General features: G+C 44.7%; 1 protein-coding gene across 3 annotated transcripts in view; it reads right to left on the bottom strand.

Annotated features, from left to right (window-relative positions):
* Nucleotides 1-1,719: 1,719 nt before the first annotated feature.
* The window catches only part of LOC106587208 (AT-rich interactive domain-containing protein 3B), a 75,632-nt gene continuing 61,626 nt past the window's right edge, over nucleotides 1,720-15,725 (bottom strand). Inside the window, exons 5-10 of one of the 3 annotated variants that reach the window (XM_014175354.3) lie at nucleotides 10,440-10,623; nucleotides 8,705-8,958; nucleotides 6,900-7,166; nucleotides 6,192-6,233; nucleotides 5,894-5,986; nucleotides 1,720-5,785 (exon numbers count right to left, since the gene is read on the bottom strand). In XM_014175354.3, the coding sequence (XP_014030829.2) occupies nucleotides 5,604-5,785; nucleotides 5,894-5,986; nucleotides 6,192-6,233; nucleotides 6,900-7,166; nucleotides 8,705-8,958; nucleotides 10,440-10,623 (1,022 nt within the window). In that variant the 3' untranslated portion in view covers nucleotides 1,720-5,603. Of the gene's footprint in view, nucleotides 5,786-5,893; nucleotides 5,987-6,191; nucleotides 6,234-6,899; nucleotides 7,170-8,704; nucleotides 8,959-10,439; nucleotides 10,624-15,725 lie in introns of all 3 variants that reach the window. The other 2 variants (XM_014175353.3, XM_014175355.3) reach the window with 2 other exon arrangements.

Below are 15,725 nucleotides of genomic sequence, written 5' to 3'. Positions count from 1 at the left end.
AGAGCCAAAACAACAAATGTGTCACTGTCCCAATACTTTTGAAGCTCACTGTATGTGAAATCAAAGGGACTTATGACATGTTTGTGAAATGTTCTTGCAGTTGAAACCCCCGGCTTGCATTACAGTAAAGTCCGTGTTAAATGATAAAAGCCCAAGCTGTAATGATATCTCTAGGGAAATAAAAAAAGAATTTAGATACCAATGAGTGACAAATTATTTGCCTCCTTCCTGATTTTCTCTATTTTTGATACTGAAAATGATCAGATCTTCAAAACCTAATATTAGATAAAGGGAACCTGAGTTTATAAATAACAAATGTATACTTATTTAATTAACAAAGTTATGCAACACCCAACTCCCCTGTGTGAAAAAGTAATTGCCCCCTTACTGGTAACATAACTGGTTGTCCCCTTTTAGCTGCAATGACTGCAACAAAATGCTTCCTGTAGTTGTTGATCAGTCTCACATCGCTGTAGAGGAATTTTGGCTCACTCTTGCATGCAGAACTGCTTTAACTTAGTGACATTTGTGGGTTTTCAAGCATGAACTGCACGTTTCAAGTCTTGCCACATCGCAATTACTTTGTCACATGGGCATTGGGTGTTGCATTACTTTGTTTATGAAATAAGTATGTCATTGTTATTTGTTCACTCAGGTTCCCTTTATCTAATATTAGGTTTTGGTTGAAGATCTGATAACAATCAGTAGAAAAATATGCAAAAGTAGAAAGGGGGCAAATACTTCTTCACAGCACTGTATCTGTGCTATCCACACTGCTGACTTAATGCTTACATTTCTGGTGTAACAGATGCAAAGGTTTGAGTTGGAGTAAGTGAACATGAGTCAGACCATTGAGGAGTGAAAGATGAGTGTTCGGGTGGTGTGGCGAGCTACCAGGAGTCAGAGCATCTGGGGGTGGGGGGCTTTTGCCTGCTGAATCACTTCCCAAACCTACATTGGCCCCGATTCCGACCAGAGTTAAGCATGCATTAATAGAACATTTTTATTAAAAGTACACCGTATTTGAAGGGATGGCTTAAGAATGTACAGAAAACTCAATGAAAACAAATATGTTGGCCAGCAAGTGGGAGGGTTTTCAGCAGATGAATTACATTTATTCCATGCACACAAGAGAACCACACCTACAAAGCCCACTATACACCTTAAGGTAAGTCTGAATACCAACTACTGAGAAGTGTGTAGGAAAGGTGTAATTCCCTAAGTCGGAATCAGGCACATTGTGAAGAAATTACAGAAAATGTTTCAGGGTTATCCACCGATACTAAAATGTTATGAAACCTCTCATTGCGAGAGCCCCTTCCGAGCAGGCTTAATCCATGCTTGAGTAATAGGCAGTTTAGGCCAGTATAGCAAAAAAGGTCTCAGCTGTCACATGGTCTTTATGTGACATGGGGGAAGCGGTTAGTAATCAGGGAACGCCTTGTTTTTACACTGACAAAATGTTAACTACCTTCCTGCACTTAGTACATTTCTCGCTCTAATCTCGACGGTGCAGCTGCTGCAACATGGCTCCAAGTCCTGTATCATTCATGTGCCAATGAAAATGTATATTTTAAAAGGTCCACACTGGGATATGAGAGGAGGCCTAGTTCAATTTCTCCAGCGCATTTCTCCTTTTTCGTCAGTTTTCCAAATAATACAGTTGGCCCCATGCGAAAGGAAGGACGAAGGAAATTCAAGCCACAAAAACCACACACATAAGATATAAAGTAAAACTTTATCATGACATACAAGTTTAAAGCCCTGAGAACCATATCTTTATATTACTAATATGAACAAAACTGAATGTGTCAATCACTTTGGAAAAGTGCTCCTCTTTTAAATACAATCAGCACAAACCAGTTTTACAAGCATTCACATCCCAATTTTGTTTTAATCAAAAGAGAAAACTAACATCAGTAATGTTATTATTATGGACATAACAACCGTACAAAAATATGCACAAACCCCACAGATTTATATACGGAGCATTATACAAGCCAATAACAACAACTGATAAATGAGGTATTCAATAACCACTTACATATGCACTTGTATTACACAGATCAGGTTAGATTTAAACAATTAACAATCTAATAAAATCCAAACCATCCAAGGACAAGGTTAGGCAGACTTTCAACTTCACAGTTTCCTGAGTGATGTGACCTTGCCTGTAACTGATGACAAAAATCAAAAAGCAACAAAAAACCGAACCAGTCTAAAATAGCATTTAGCAAGTCACTAGAGACAGCTTTAGGGTTGTCAGAGATTTGCATTTGGATGTGTCCCTCAGTATACATGCCAATTGCATAACTTCAATATCAAATGCAACAATGACAGCAGCCCAATGCCCTGAGGTAAGAGGTCTTCAAGAGCTCACACAGACACACAATTGTAACCCACATAAGCCTGAGCTGTAAACTGAATTCCCAGTGAATGTGGTTCTAACCTGTTGCCCACCCTTGTCATGGTGAGGTCTTAGAGGACAGCACCACCTGCAGTCTCCTACATGGCATTACATGGTTGTTTCGCATATTCTGAACTTGCTCTCGCACACGCTCCCTCTCTCATGCAAAGGCTGTAAGGCTACGCTGTCAGACAGTCATTGACTAAACTGATTGGATAGAAAACAGACATTTCTGTTTAAAACAGTGAGAAACAAAAAGGGTTTTAGTGACACCACCTAAGTAATGAAGCTAACTCGGTCCATCAGAAGAAGAAAAATCAACAAATAAATAGCATACCTTGGTTTTGAAACCAATAACATGAATGTTGAATGCCTTAAATGTCTGACTGAATTCATAAAGATAATGGAAATAGTTTACTCGTCAAAGGATTAAGCTTGAAGATAACAGTCATTCCTAGCAGAGAGCTCCTGAAAGGTTCAATGGTCTCTCACAGCAGATTAAGGCAGCAACTACATCTTTCACCTTTATTAAATGTGGACATATTTCATCACGAGGGATTGCAGGTGTCTCTTCAGTCATTGTATATATGTTGTGGTGGTCCTGTAATCCTGACCGGTGGTCTGCACCACAAAAGCCAACAAATAACAGCTAAAACACAGCTTACTAGGGAAGCAGGTAGCCTAGTGGTTAGAGCGTTGGGCCAGTAACCGAAAGGTTGCTAGATCAAATCCCTGACCTGACAAGGTAAAAATCTGTCGTTCTGCCCCTGAACAAGGCAGTTAACCCACTGTTCCTAGGCCGTCATTGTAAATAAGAATTTGTTCTTAACCGACTTGCCTAGTTAAATAAAGGTTAAATTTAAAAAATGAAAGCAACAAGGCTGCCCACTTCAGAGATAAGGGGGTAAAAGGTTTAGAAACAGTTAAACGCCTCACATTCAATACAGATAATGCTAGAAATTCATTTATTCCAAATCATGTTCTATTAAAAATGCTGAGAAATTACCTGAACAGTTTGAGAATGGAAATACTGTAACAGTGGATGTGTCGGAGGAATTTGGGAGGCCTGAACTTTGAATTGAGACAGAGAAACCAGTTGGCGAAACAGCTACCCCTTCTCTGTCTTATTCAATGTAGAGGTTAGGCCAAAGGGCTTTGTGCATCACACACTGTGCGACTGCAGCATAACTCACTGAGGAATATGTCAGGTGATGCGTGCCATGCCAGGCAGAACCATACCAGTCTCAAGACTCAATCACAGGTAAGCAAAGGTCTGATTAAGATAAGGAAAGCAACATAACTAGAGCTGACAACTTTAACAGCAGGGACTAAACTGTATCCCACTGTATCCTACCTAGTGGTTCAGCTAGCCCATTCAGCTAACTCACAGCAGCTAGCCCATTCAGCTAACCCACAGCAGCTAGCCCATTCAGCTAACCCACAGCAGCTAGCCCATTCAGCTAACCCACAGCAGCTAGCCCATTCAGCTAACCCACAGCAGCTAGCCCATTCAGCTACCCACAGCAGCTAGCCCACAGCAGCCTGGGCAGGGAACAGGGCTAGTCTTTGGTATTCAACTGTGCACCGACCAGAGGCTACCACACACCAGAGGATTACGGTGTAAAAAACTGGTCACCCGATTGTACACATGCAGAGCAATACTCAAATAGATTTAGTCTCATAAAACGCAGTATGAAGTAAGCCAGAGACAACAGGAGGAGAGCAAGCCCATCCCAGTTCAGCTTGGTATAATAATGTGTCCCCAAGAAAATCCAGCAGTCAAGTCTCTACGTATGTAGTCCAGCATTCCGGAGGAGTCCACTCCTGTGGACCGTTGCTCGTCACAGGGACTCAAACCACCAGGTCAAGTCACGCTGGCTTTGCAGCAATGAGGTATGTAGTGTACGTCTCCTTCTAGAGAGTCTGAGGTATTCTTTGAAGACAGTCTGTTAGACTTGCGCATTCTTTCGGTGGGATCCTTTTTTAAATGACAAAGCGAGTCCATAATAAGAGACTTCACGATGCTTCCTGAGAAAGGCCCCTATCCCAAACGGAGAGGCGAATAGGAGGTTTGAAAAGGTATGTGGTTAAAACACTTCTGGTCTGCCAGCGTTGGAGGAAAACCATTGATGGGTGATGTCTCTCCTCTCTGCTGAATTGAACTAGGGACACACTGATCCCAGAGAAGGGACCAGAACACCGATCTCAGAGCAGGGACCAGAACACCTTCACTACCTTTCTGATTATTAGCTAGATAGATGCGGGGTGGTGAGTTTGGGGCTTGCTAGTCCTAAACAGATCGGCGGATCAGTCGGCTCTTATAACATCACGTGTGTGATAAAATGTCCAAAGCCAATTCTGATCCTCAAAGCCCTTTAGACACAAGGCCCATCTGCATCTAGAGTTAGATTGAAGATTAAGTACATTCCAAATAGGCTGAATGAGTGGGTGACTCCCTGGTATTGATTGTGGGAGTGACTACTGTATACGAGGTATTACATGGCGATCTGTAGGAGCAATAATGTAGCGCACTCAGAAGTAAGAAGGCTACGGACTGTCGTCATGGCAACTCGAGCGTTGTGATAGGGTATAAATGCGTAGGAGGTGTGCCGAGTGAGGTTCCGTTATGAAATGCCCCAAAATTCCCCTAATTTCAACAAGATCAAAAAGGATACAAAAATAAAGTTAATTCAGGTGAAGTATACTACAGCTCCTGAGGTAAAGATACCACTGCAGGTTACTTGATTTTAGGTATGTAAAAAGATAACTAAAAAAATAATATGAATAATATTTCAACAAAAAAAAATACAAACAAATGGCAACAAACAAAATCATAAAATAAAACTCTTCAAGTTCAGTTGTGAACACCTGTCAGTGGGTTTTGGCTGAGCGCTTTGATTGTGTTTAGCATGCATTTGGTATAAGAGTCTGTGTGTGCTGGGTGTCTGAAATGCATGTGTACATGTGTGTCGAGTGTGTAAAACGCATAGGTGTGTGTGTGTGGGTGCATGTTTTCTTGAGATGTAATTGGGTGTGTGAATTGTGTATTCATAAAATGGGTAGCCAAGGTTGACAGGAGCGATGAGGTATTTGTTGTGCAACAGTTTTTTTCTTATCGATTTATCAATGTACTGTGTTCATGCTAGGCCTCGGTGGTGAGGAAAAGCCTGGAGAGTGGGTGGTAGGGCGGCCTGAGCTAAGGTGAACCACTGGTGGAGGGCTCGGCCGAGCAAGGCCCCTTGGAAGAGGAGGAGCTTGGACTGTGGCTGTGAGTAGAGGTGGCGAACCCAAACCCAGCGCTGGGTCCAGCTGGGGGCACTGTGGCCGCAGTGGACACGCTAGTCCCTGGTGCGCCTGACTTCTGTGCAAACAGGGTTCCTACAGGACAGAAGGACAAACAGAATATTACAGCAAGATAAACAACACAGCCAAATCCGTTTATTCCTGAGTGCATGTACACGTACGCTCACGCACGCGCACACACACCTGAATAGAGTGTGCCGTTGACCTCCACAGACACACTGATGCTAGCAGATCCATTGGTGGAGATGCTCAGAGCCATGTCCTGCTGCTTCTCATCTGGAAAGAGAAATAAATAGGAAGTTTAAACCACTGTGGGCAGAAAGAAAATCCAGAACCTCTGACCAATAAAAAAATATATATATATATCTCCCCAAGGGAAAGGACGCAGAAACATGGGAACTAGAATCGAACTCTCTTTATTCATTGTCTACACAGGTACTGTACAATAACATGCAGTAAGTGAGAATCGGGTGTCACGCACATTTCCTTGTGGGTGTCTTGCAGCATACATCTGCATAACCCACTGAGGAGAGAGAAACACAATCATGTCACAGTGACCCCAGGAAAACATTCTGCACTTCCCCCTCTCAAAGCTTTTATTGTGTAGTAGTCATAATGTGTTGATTGTTGTACTCGCAAACACACATGCAGGCTGCACCTCTACTGTGTGAGTGAGTGAGAGTGAGTGTGAGAGAGAAAGAGAGACGTGGGGAATAACCAGCATGTGATAACATTAAGGCACCAAATAAAGCATGTGTTACGACGTACATCCAAACAGCCACAGGCTGAGCTGAAGAGGCGCAGGTCAGTGAGTCAGCTAGCAGAGTGGCTTGGCAGCCTTCATCTCTGTTGTGCAGTGACCGCTGCGTTGCCTCTATAATGGCTTCTAAATGTCATCCTCTATCTCACGGGGGAGCTGAGGAATGGGAGTTGGAGAACTGTGAGGGTATCTGGTGTAGGCGGTGTGTTTTTTCATGGTGCTCAGAGAGAGAGTCAGGCAGAGGGAACTTCAGCGTGCATCACTAGCGTATTTAAATGTAAGCGTTTCATTGAGAAAATAATTACTAGTGCATATCAGGCATTACTCCAGTCTCGAATACATATAGAATGTACTGTATGTGTCAGATACAAACTGACTATGATATGTAACTGTATAGAGTGCCCAGGGGGAGTCAGCCTGGGCACGTACCTCTAGCGGTGGCGCTGTTGCCCAGGCGCAGGTTCATGGGGACCTGGGAGGCCATGACAAGCAGGTTGTGTTGGAAGGCCTGCTGCATCAGACGCTGCTGCTCCTCTGCCAGGCGTGCCATCTTCCTCTCAGGGCCCTCGCCAGTCTCCAGCTTCTCCCTCAGCTGCTCCAGAGTGGCAGCCCGCGCCAGCCCTGCCACCTGCTGCTGCCCCAGCGCCAGGGACATGGAGGAACCACGAGCCGCTGCCATCATGGAGGGGGTGATCTCTTCTAAAGAGAGGCAGGGTAGGAGAGGTAGGATATGTTACTTCCATGGAAACAAAAATATGAGATTAATTTCAGTATCGTAAAATATGAAGATTTTTTTGTTGATAAAATGACAATTTAACATGGTAAAATGAGGCCAAAGAAAGGGAGGGAGATCTGTTGAAACAATAACTACCTATTTTAGAGAAGAAAAAAAACCACAGCAATTATGTGGGCCATTACACAGTATTTTCTGTAACTGAGCCGCATTCCAATAACATCAAAGGCAAGATCAGATAAGAAAAACAGGTAATGGTAGTGATCAAGCCAGATCCTATTGATGTGGACAGCTGTAATCCAGGCTGGCCGTAAAGTGTCCTGCTGTCTGTGGGAAACATGTTATTAATCAGTAGTAAATGGTTAAGAGACAGTGAACAGCCCAGGGTCAAACCCTCAGTCACACTCAAGACGCTTTGATCACAATGGGAGTGCATAGCACATCGATCATCACACAATCTACAGTACAACACATACTGGAGAACAGTGGAGGCTGCTGACGGGAGGACGGCTCATAATAATGGAATGGCATCATACACATGGAAACCATATGTTTTGTACTTTTAGTCCTTTTTCTCCCCAATTTCATGGTATCCAATTGGTAGTTACAGTCTTGTCCCATTGCTGCAACTCCCGTACGGACTCAGGAGAGGGGAAGGTCGAGTGCCATGCGTCCTCCGAAACACCACCCTATCAAGCCTAACTGATTCTTGACACTGCTCCCTTAACCCGGAAGCCAGGCGCACCAATGTGTCAGAGGAAACACCGTACAGCAGGCGCCTGGCCCGCCACAAGGAGTCGCTAGAACGCGATGGGACAAGGACATCCCGGCCGGCCAAACCCTCCCCTAACCCAGAAGACGCTACGCCAATAGTGCACCGCCTCATGGGTCTCCCGGTCACGGCCGGCTGTGACACAGCCTGGGATCAAACCCAGTGCCTTAGATCGATGCGCCACCTGGTTGGCAGAAACCTTGTGTTTGATGTATTTGATACCGTTCCACTTATTCCGCTCCAGCCATTCCCACGAGGCTGTCTTCCCCAATTAACGTGTCACCAACCTCCTGTGCTGCAGACATTCCATAACACAAGGCCTGCCAATGAAAGTAAAGTATGTAAAGTACAAAATACTTCTGTAAAGGACCATGAAGAAATCAGAGCATTTCTTCTTGTAATAATACTCTCTGTAGACTGTGGTGTCGAATCCTTTCCAGACAACTCAAGAAAATTCTCCTGTAGTTCCTAACCATTGCGACAGAGGGCGCCACGGCACTATGGATATTTCTTGAGGGTTGTGCTCTGATCAGTCTGATGCAACTCTCACTTCGATCTTATTTGAACCCAATAGACACCATGGGCTTTGTTTTCCTTTGGCCAAGATGCCTACTGTGTGTTTAATTGCAGTATTTATTTGTATTAATACATTTATAATTATTTATTTTCCAATCTTAACCCTTAATTTCCAGTCATTTATTGAGAAGTTGTTGATCCTTTAATACTCACCTTTTTTGAGAGTGTGGACGGGTGAGGCCAGCAGGCCGTTGAGGCTCCCAGCGGCCCCGGCCCCCAGTGCAGACAAGTGCATCTTGGGAGGGGAGAGGATGTGAGGGGCTGTGCTGGGGGAGAAGCGGAAGAGGCTGCTGCTGTAGCTGGGGCGACGGCCCTCCCGGCGGTTACTGTCGATTGCCGCCTGAAGCTCGCCTGGGGAACTTAGACCTTTCCTCTCACACTCAAAGGGATACAGGTACTTCATGTACCTGAATGAGACAAACATTAAGATGGAAGATAAGATATGTCATTTAGCAGACCAAAGAAACTTAGTCATGCGTGCATAAATGGTCTTCAGATCAGAGTACACACACACTATATTAGCAAAAGTATGTGGACACCCCTTCAAATTAGTGAATTCGGCTAGTTCAGCCACACTCGTTGCTGACAGGTGTATAAAATAGAGCACACCGCCATGCAATCTCCATAGAAAAACATCGGCAGTAGAATGGCCTTACTGAAGAGCTCAGTGACTTTCAACATGGCACCGTCATAGGATGCCACCTTTCCAACAAGTCACCATGAGCAATGCCAAGCATCGGCTAGAGTGGTGTAAAGCTCGCCACCAATGGACTCTGGAGCACGCTTCACCATCTGGCAGTCTGAAATCTTAACGCTAGAGCATACAATGACATTCCAGACGATTCTGTGCTTCCAACATTGTGGCAACACTTTGGGGAAGGCCCTTTCCTGTTTTAGCATGACAATGCCCCCGTGCACAAAACAGAAATGGTTTGTCGAGATCGGTGTGGAAGAACTTGACTGGCCTGCACAGAGCCCTGACCTCAACCCCATCAAACATATTTGGGATGAATTCGAACGCTAACTGCAAACCAGGCCTAATCGCCCAACATCAGTGCCCGACCTCACTAATGCTCTTGTGGCTGAATGGAAGCAAAGTCCCTGCAGCAATGTTCCAACATCTACTGGAAAGCCTTCCCTGAAGAGTGGAGACAGCAAAGGGGGGGGGGGGGGGGGGACCAACTCCATGTTAATGACTTTGGAATGAGATGTTGGACGAGCAGGTGTCCACATACTTTTGTTCATGTAGTGTTGATGCCGTGGCAGAGAGGTCAAATAGCTACCTAACAGAGACCATGGTATGTAACAGCCTGAGTGTGCAGTAGCATTAGCAGCATAGGTATTTTTCTACCTCATAAACATTTATAAAAGCGAAGAGCATAATGGAGAGAAAGAGAGAGAACACACTGAGGATCAATACGGAGTGAAGAGCACTATCCATTAGATAAGACCAGTGGACCGTTGCTGCTGGAGAGAACAGGCAGGCTGAGTAGGCTAGCATTAAAAATACATAAAGGTTCATTAAGGCTCTCTGGTATACAGGCAGCAGTGTAGACAGCTAAAGCCCTACACAGGGGCTTACAGAACGCAGAGCGCTCGCCCCTCAGTGAAAGCCCACCTCAATTGTTGTGAACTCTGACCCAAATCCCATCACAAAATCTATTGGATCAATGGGCTCCTCACACGTGTGATGTAATGGATGGAATGCAGCGAGAGAGGTGAGAGTTTAAAGAGGGATGCGTGTACACACACACACACACACACACACACACACCACACACACACACACACACCTCCCCCTAGGGTCAGGATGAATGGACACATGCAGACAGACACAGCCGTCATAGAAAGAGAGAGACACAGATACACACCATAGAGAGAGACTTACTGTGTGCGGAGGGTGAAGGCAGCAGAGGTGATAGAGGTGGGCAGGCTGAGGCCCTTGGTGATCTCTCTCCAGATCTTCTTGTTGATGACCTCCACCAGGCCGCCCTTCTCTGTCACCAGCTTGTAAAGCATGTACAGGTCCAGAACCTGCTTGGCCATGATGGGGATGCGGTTCACTGGAGTCCCTGAAGGTAGAACCACACACATCAATATGGACCCAAATATCCTGTTAAAGTGACATTGCTGAAGGAGCTGGTGTGGATGAGGAGATTTGTTGCACGTTTTAACCTAAAAAAAGTGAACATTGTTTTGTTTTTTTAATCTGAATATTTTCAGAGCACTGTAACATGCTTTGAAAAGTTAACTGTAACAGAAATGGTACGCGATCTTCTATTATTGAAAGTACATTTTCACCCTAAATTGTTTGCTGAAACAAATACCCAGATGATATTGTTAATGCTCTCGGTGACAGAGGCCCATAACTCAGAGAGCCGGTTGAATTAGACTGCTAAACTAATGACAAAGAGAACATATTAGCCAAGTTAAGGAAAAGACAGCTGGACCTGGAAAGAGGGATTTGCAAACAACAAAGTGAACCTGCTCCAGACTTTTGATACAGATGCATTAATCTTGTTAACAGCTTATCTGCAGTAAAGCGTGTAGAAAGTGTGTGTGTCGGGGGGGAGGGAGGTGTAACCCTGGCCTAGAAAAAAGTGCTACGCGCCACTCTCCAGTCCCGACATGTCGGGGGGGGGGATTGTAGGCCTGCTAATCTTTGGGCAGCGGGGAGGGGGAGGTGAGCATGGATAGCCTGGTATAATAAAGCTTATTTAGGGGATTGTGCAGAGTAAATCCACACCCCTCTGCTGTTAGCTGTTGTGCTAGTGCTGCCCGGGGCCTGGTGCAGAGTGGCTGCTGACTAGAGAGGACAGCCAGGCGGAGGCCAGGCCAGCTTTGTGGCATAGTGGTTAATAGCAGCCAATCCTCCCAGCCTCCGCAGGCTGCCAGCAGATCTAACCTGGAATAAGACCCATTCATGTATTTTTCAAATAGCAATGTGATCAGGCCTGGAGATTAGCCCTGGTCCTGATTCAAAGTCTCAAGTAAGCAGCAGCCAGTCAGTCCCCTCCTCCAAGGCACAGGTTGTCTTTAATTAAACCATTAGAATCATTGGCTCTGACTGGAGGACACATGGGCTAGCTTATGTAAGTGTTGCTAACTAACTCTGGGGCGGGGCGTGGCTGCAGAGGCATAACCTCATCTCATGTCAGAGAGGAACATGTGTTATAAAACACTGTAAACCCTTACGACTAGGGTTGCATATTTTGGGGAATATTCAGGAGGTGGAAACTTTTCATGGGAATTAACAGAAATATATGCAAAATTAATATTAATACCATTTAAATGTAGATGTTTTTTTGCATTGGATATATTTACCATATCATATGGAGACAGAAACATAAACCTTTTACTTTATCATAAGTAGACATAATTGCAAATGATTAAATCCTTCCAATAGAAATAAAAAAACAATTTAGTTACGAATTGAACTTCAATTAAATGAGTTAACTTCATACGGGATGATTTCACTGAACAACAAAAGGGAATATCGAATGATCCCCAATGATCCATCGCATCTCCCAAAAACATTTTCAACATACATCTGTAAAATGATAACTGAAGCTTTAGATTCTAGACTGTCTTCCTCTCAGGCTTCCATGTTTTCTCCCTGGATCTCCTCCTCAATGTCCACCTCTTGAACATCAGACTGAGGCCTCATCTTCACTGTCACTTTCCAACCTTGTTGAGGATAGCTCGTTGTCAGGCTCAAAAAGCCTCAAATTTGTCCGGATAGCCACCAATTTTTCAACCCTTGTATTGGTCAGCCTGTTGCGTGCTTTAGTGTGTGTGTTCCCAAACAAGGAGCAGTTGCGCTCTGAGGTGGCGGATGTTGGTGGGATTTGGAGGATGATGGAGGCAACAGGGGAAAGAGCCTCAGATCCACAAAGTCCCTTCCATCAGGTGGCTGATGAGATATGTTGGCACGACTGCCAAATTGCATCTCCAACCCAAAGCCCTTGCTTGGAAGTATATTTTGCCAGATTGCCAAGGACCTTGCCCTCATCCAGGCCAAGGTGGCGAGACACAGTAATGATGACACCATAGGCCTTGTTGATCTCTGCACCAGACAGGATGCTCTTGCCAGCATACTTGGGGTTCAACACGCTTTTTGATGCATTTCAGAAGTGCAGTTTCCTCTGCTTGGAGCAACAGTGAAGTGGGCAGGGCAGTACGGATTTCTTCTCTTACATCTACAAGCAGAGTCTAAACATCAGACAGGATGGCATTGTCTCCCTCAATCCGTTCAATGGCTACTGCTATAGGTTTCAGGAGTTTCAGGCTGCTTACCACTCTCTCCCAAAATACATAATGCGGGAGGATCCTCTTGATGGGGCTGTCCATATCAGCAGACTGTGATATGGACATTTCTTGGAGATTCCTTCCCCTCCAGGAGACTGTCAAACATGATGACACCACCCCAATGAGTGTTGCTGGCCAGCTTCAATGTGGTTCTCTTATTCTTCTCACTTTGCTTGGTGAGGTAGATTGTGAAGGGTCATCAAGTTATAGCAGCAAACCTAACCATGTCCTTGGCTCTCTTGTAGAGTGTATCCATTGTTTTCAGTGCCATGATGTCCTTGAGGAGCAGATTCAATGCATGAGCAGCACAGCCAATGGGTGTGATGTGAGCGTAGGAGTCCTCCACTTTAGACCAAGCAGCATTGTCTGTCACCAGTGCAAATACCTTCTGTGGTCAAAGGTCATTGATGACTGCCTTCAGTTCATCTGCAATGTAGACTTGTGTGTCTGTTGTCCCTTGTGTCTGTGCTCTTGTATAATACTGGTTGAAGGGTGGAGATGATGTAGTTAATTATTCCTTGCCCACGAACATTCGACCACCGATCAGGAGATGACTGCAATACAGTCTGCTTTCTCTATGATTTGCTTGACCTGCACTTGAACACTGCATCCAGAAAATGGAGTACAAAGCATGTCTGGTTGGAGGGGTGTATGCTGGGCGAAGAACATTCAGAAATCTCTTCCAATACGCATTGCCTGTGAGCATCAGAGATGAACCAGTTGCATACACAGCTCGAGCAAGACATTCATCAGCATTTCTCTGACTACGTTCCTCCATTGAGTCTGTAAAGATTAGAAAATAATGAGTAAAAAAATTAAAAATACAATTGCATGTACAAATAGTTAAACAGTTAGATTAAACAACTCCTTTGTAAGATAAGTTAACACTCCTCAGATAATTAACACTCCTCAGTTAGCAGGCTCAAGCAAGCTAAAACCCACACGGTAGCAAAAACGAACTAGCAGGAATTATTTTAACACACTTTGCTGTAGGCTACTATTTACTAGTTAACAAAAAATCATGTGTCATAAAATATATTCACCCCACCCAGTATTGTAATCAAAATGTACCAGAAAACATGTAGTCCTTGGCTCAGTCAGTGTAGTTGTGTGGGCTCAAGAGCATCTCATTAGTGTGCAAATTCCCAGGATTAACTTCCCATGGAACATTTCCAGAAAAATTCCTTGAAATTTACCAGAAAGTTTCTGAATCTTTGCAACCCTACTTACGACTAAAGCCTATATACAGTAGGCCATCAACAAAGCCAGCGGTAACTACAGCTAGCTAAGATAGGAAATCAAAATCCACTACACCTACGAGAGTGGGAATAGTCTCAGCTTTTCCCGGAATTCAACTTTCTGATCTCATAACATGAACTTTAGATTGTCCATGGCCGCTAGGACATATCAGTTTCCTGTAAGATTGAGGAAGTGCCAACAGCCCAATAATGTGTCTGAAGTCCTGTCTCTGTGTGGTGGATGAGATGACATCAGGCAGGATGTTTGATTAACACAGGGAGCATGGTGTCACTACCACCAGCCACCAGAGAGAGAGTGACGAAGATGGGCTGGGTAGAGGGTAGATAGAACAGGAGCCAGTAGCCCAGCGCTTCCAGAACATACAGCCTATCAAAAACAGAAGGAATGTGGTGTAAAAGGCCAGCCTGAGCCCTGGTCAGGCCACAGTTATTTAATGCAGCGCTGCAAGGACATCAATCCTGCATCAAACAATTAGTACAACTGCAGGGGTCAGAGGTTGGCCAGGGGTTATTGATGTCTGAATTAAAGTGCAGGTCAGCAAGAAGCCGTTTTCATACACAGCCAGCCGTATGTCCCCCTGGACAATGAGGCCAGAACAGATAAGCACAATAGACCTGACCTGCACTGACAACCCAGCATTTAGGCTTTAATTCACATCAATGCCTCTATTCCATTCCAGCACACTAATATCAATGTTAGGAATAGGACCATCAGGAAGCGATGTAGAGACGTGTTTTTTTTGCAAGAATCACTACTTTAATTTAGACAATAGATTTTTTTACTCTGAAGCAGATATTCTGCCTGCGTAAACAAAATACAAACGCTACAATAAACCTAGCGCTACAATGAACCTAACGCTACAGAATCAAATGAACACGTTTCAACAGGATCTGCTGAAATGTGAGCAAACTGCAACAACCCATTTATGAAAATGATTAAATGACGTAATTAACCAAAGCCCCTTCAGCTAGACTGGAGGAGATAGAGAAACATTAGTGAGAACTAACAACCTACCAGTCTTTGGTGAGAAACATCTGTTCTAGCTCTTTTAGGCCTGTGGGCACAATCACTTTAAACACGTTTTAATCTGGGAAACACAACCCCAGAGTCGGTCGATGTAGAAATGAGTAGCAGAGCAGCGTAGCCATGATAGCAGGCCACATATTGAACAGCTGAAGCATTAGCTCATGCTAGCGTTAATGTAGGCCACTATTGGCTGCTTTCTCTCAAAGGGCAGCAGGGATTTGTCCACTGCAGCACCGAAACGATTTGTAATTGGCTACAGGCTTCACCTCCCATCATCCTTTGCCCTGGACTGATTTCCCCCCTGGGACAGGACCATCAGGAGGCGAGTGATTAATGGCTGTGGAGGTCAGAGGTCATGGTGGTGGGAAGTGCTGTGGTGGTGAAGGCTCCCTGAGCCACTCCCTAACTCCTTCCTCCATTTGCAGTACTTCCAGTGTTCAGACAGCGCCAGAACCCAACAGAGAGAGGCCCATAGGGGCAGGAAGGGCCAGGAGGCAGCCACCTCTCACCCCACTGGGAGGGAGTTACAGTACAGTAATTGAGGCACTATTGTCAGTAGTGGGCACAGCCCAGCTTAGAA

This window comes from Salmo salar, chromosome 26 (assembly GCF_965601325.2).
Source record: "Salmo salar chromosome 26, fSalSal1, whole genome shotgun sequence".
Taxonomy (NCBI): Eukaryota; Metazoa; Chordata; class Actinopteri; order Salmoniformes; family Salmonidae; genus Salmo; species Salmo salar.
This window is presented reverse-complemented; position numbering and strand designations above follow the sequence as displayed.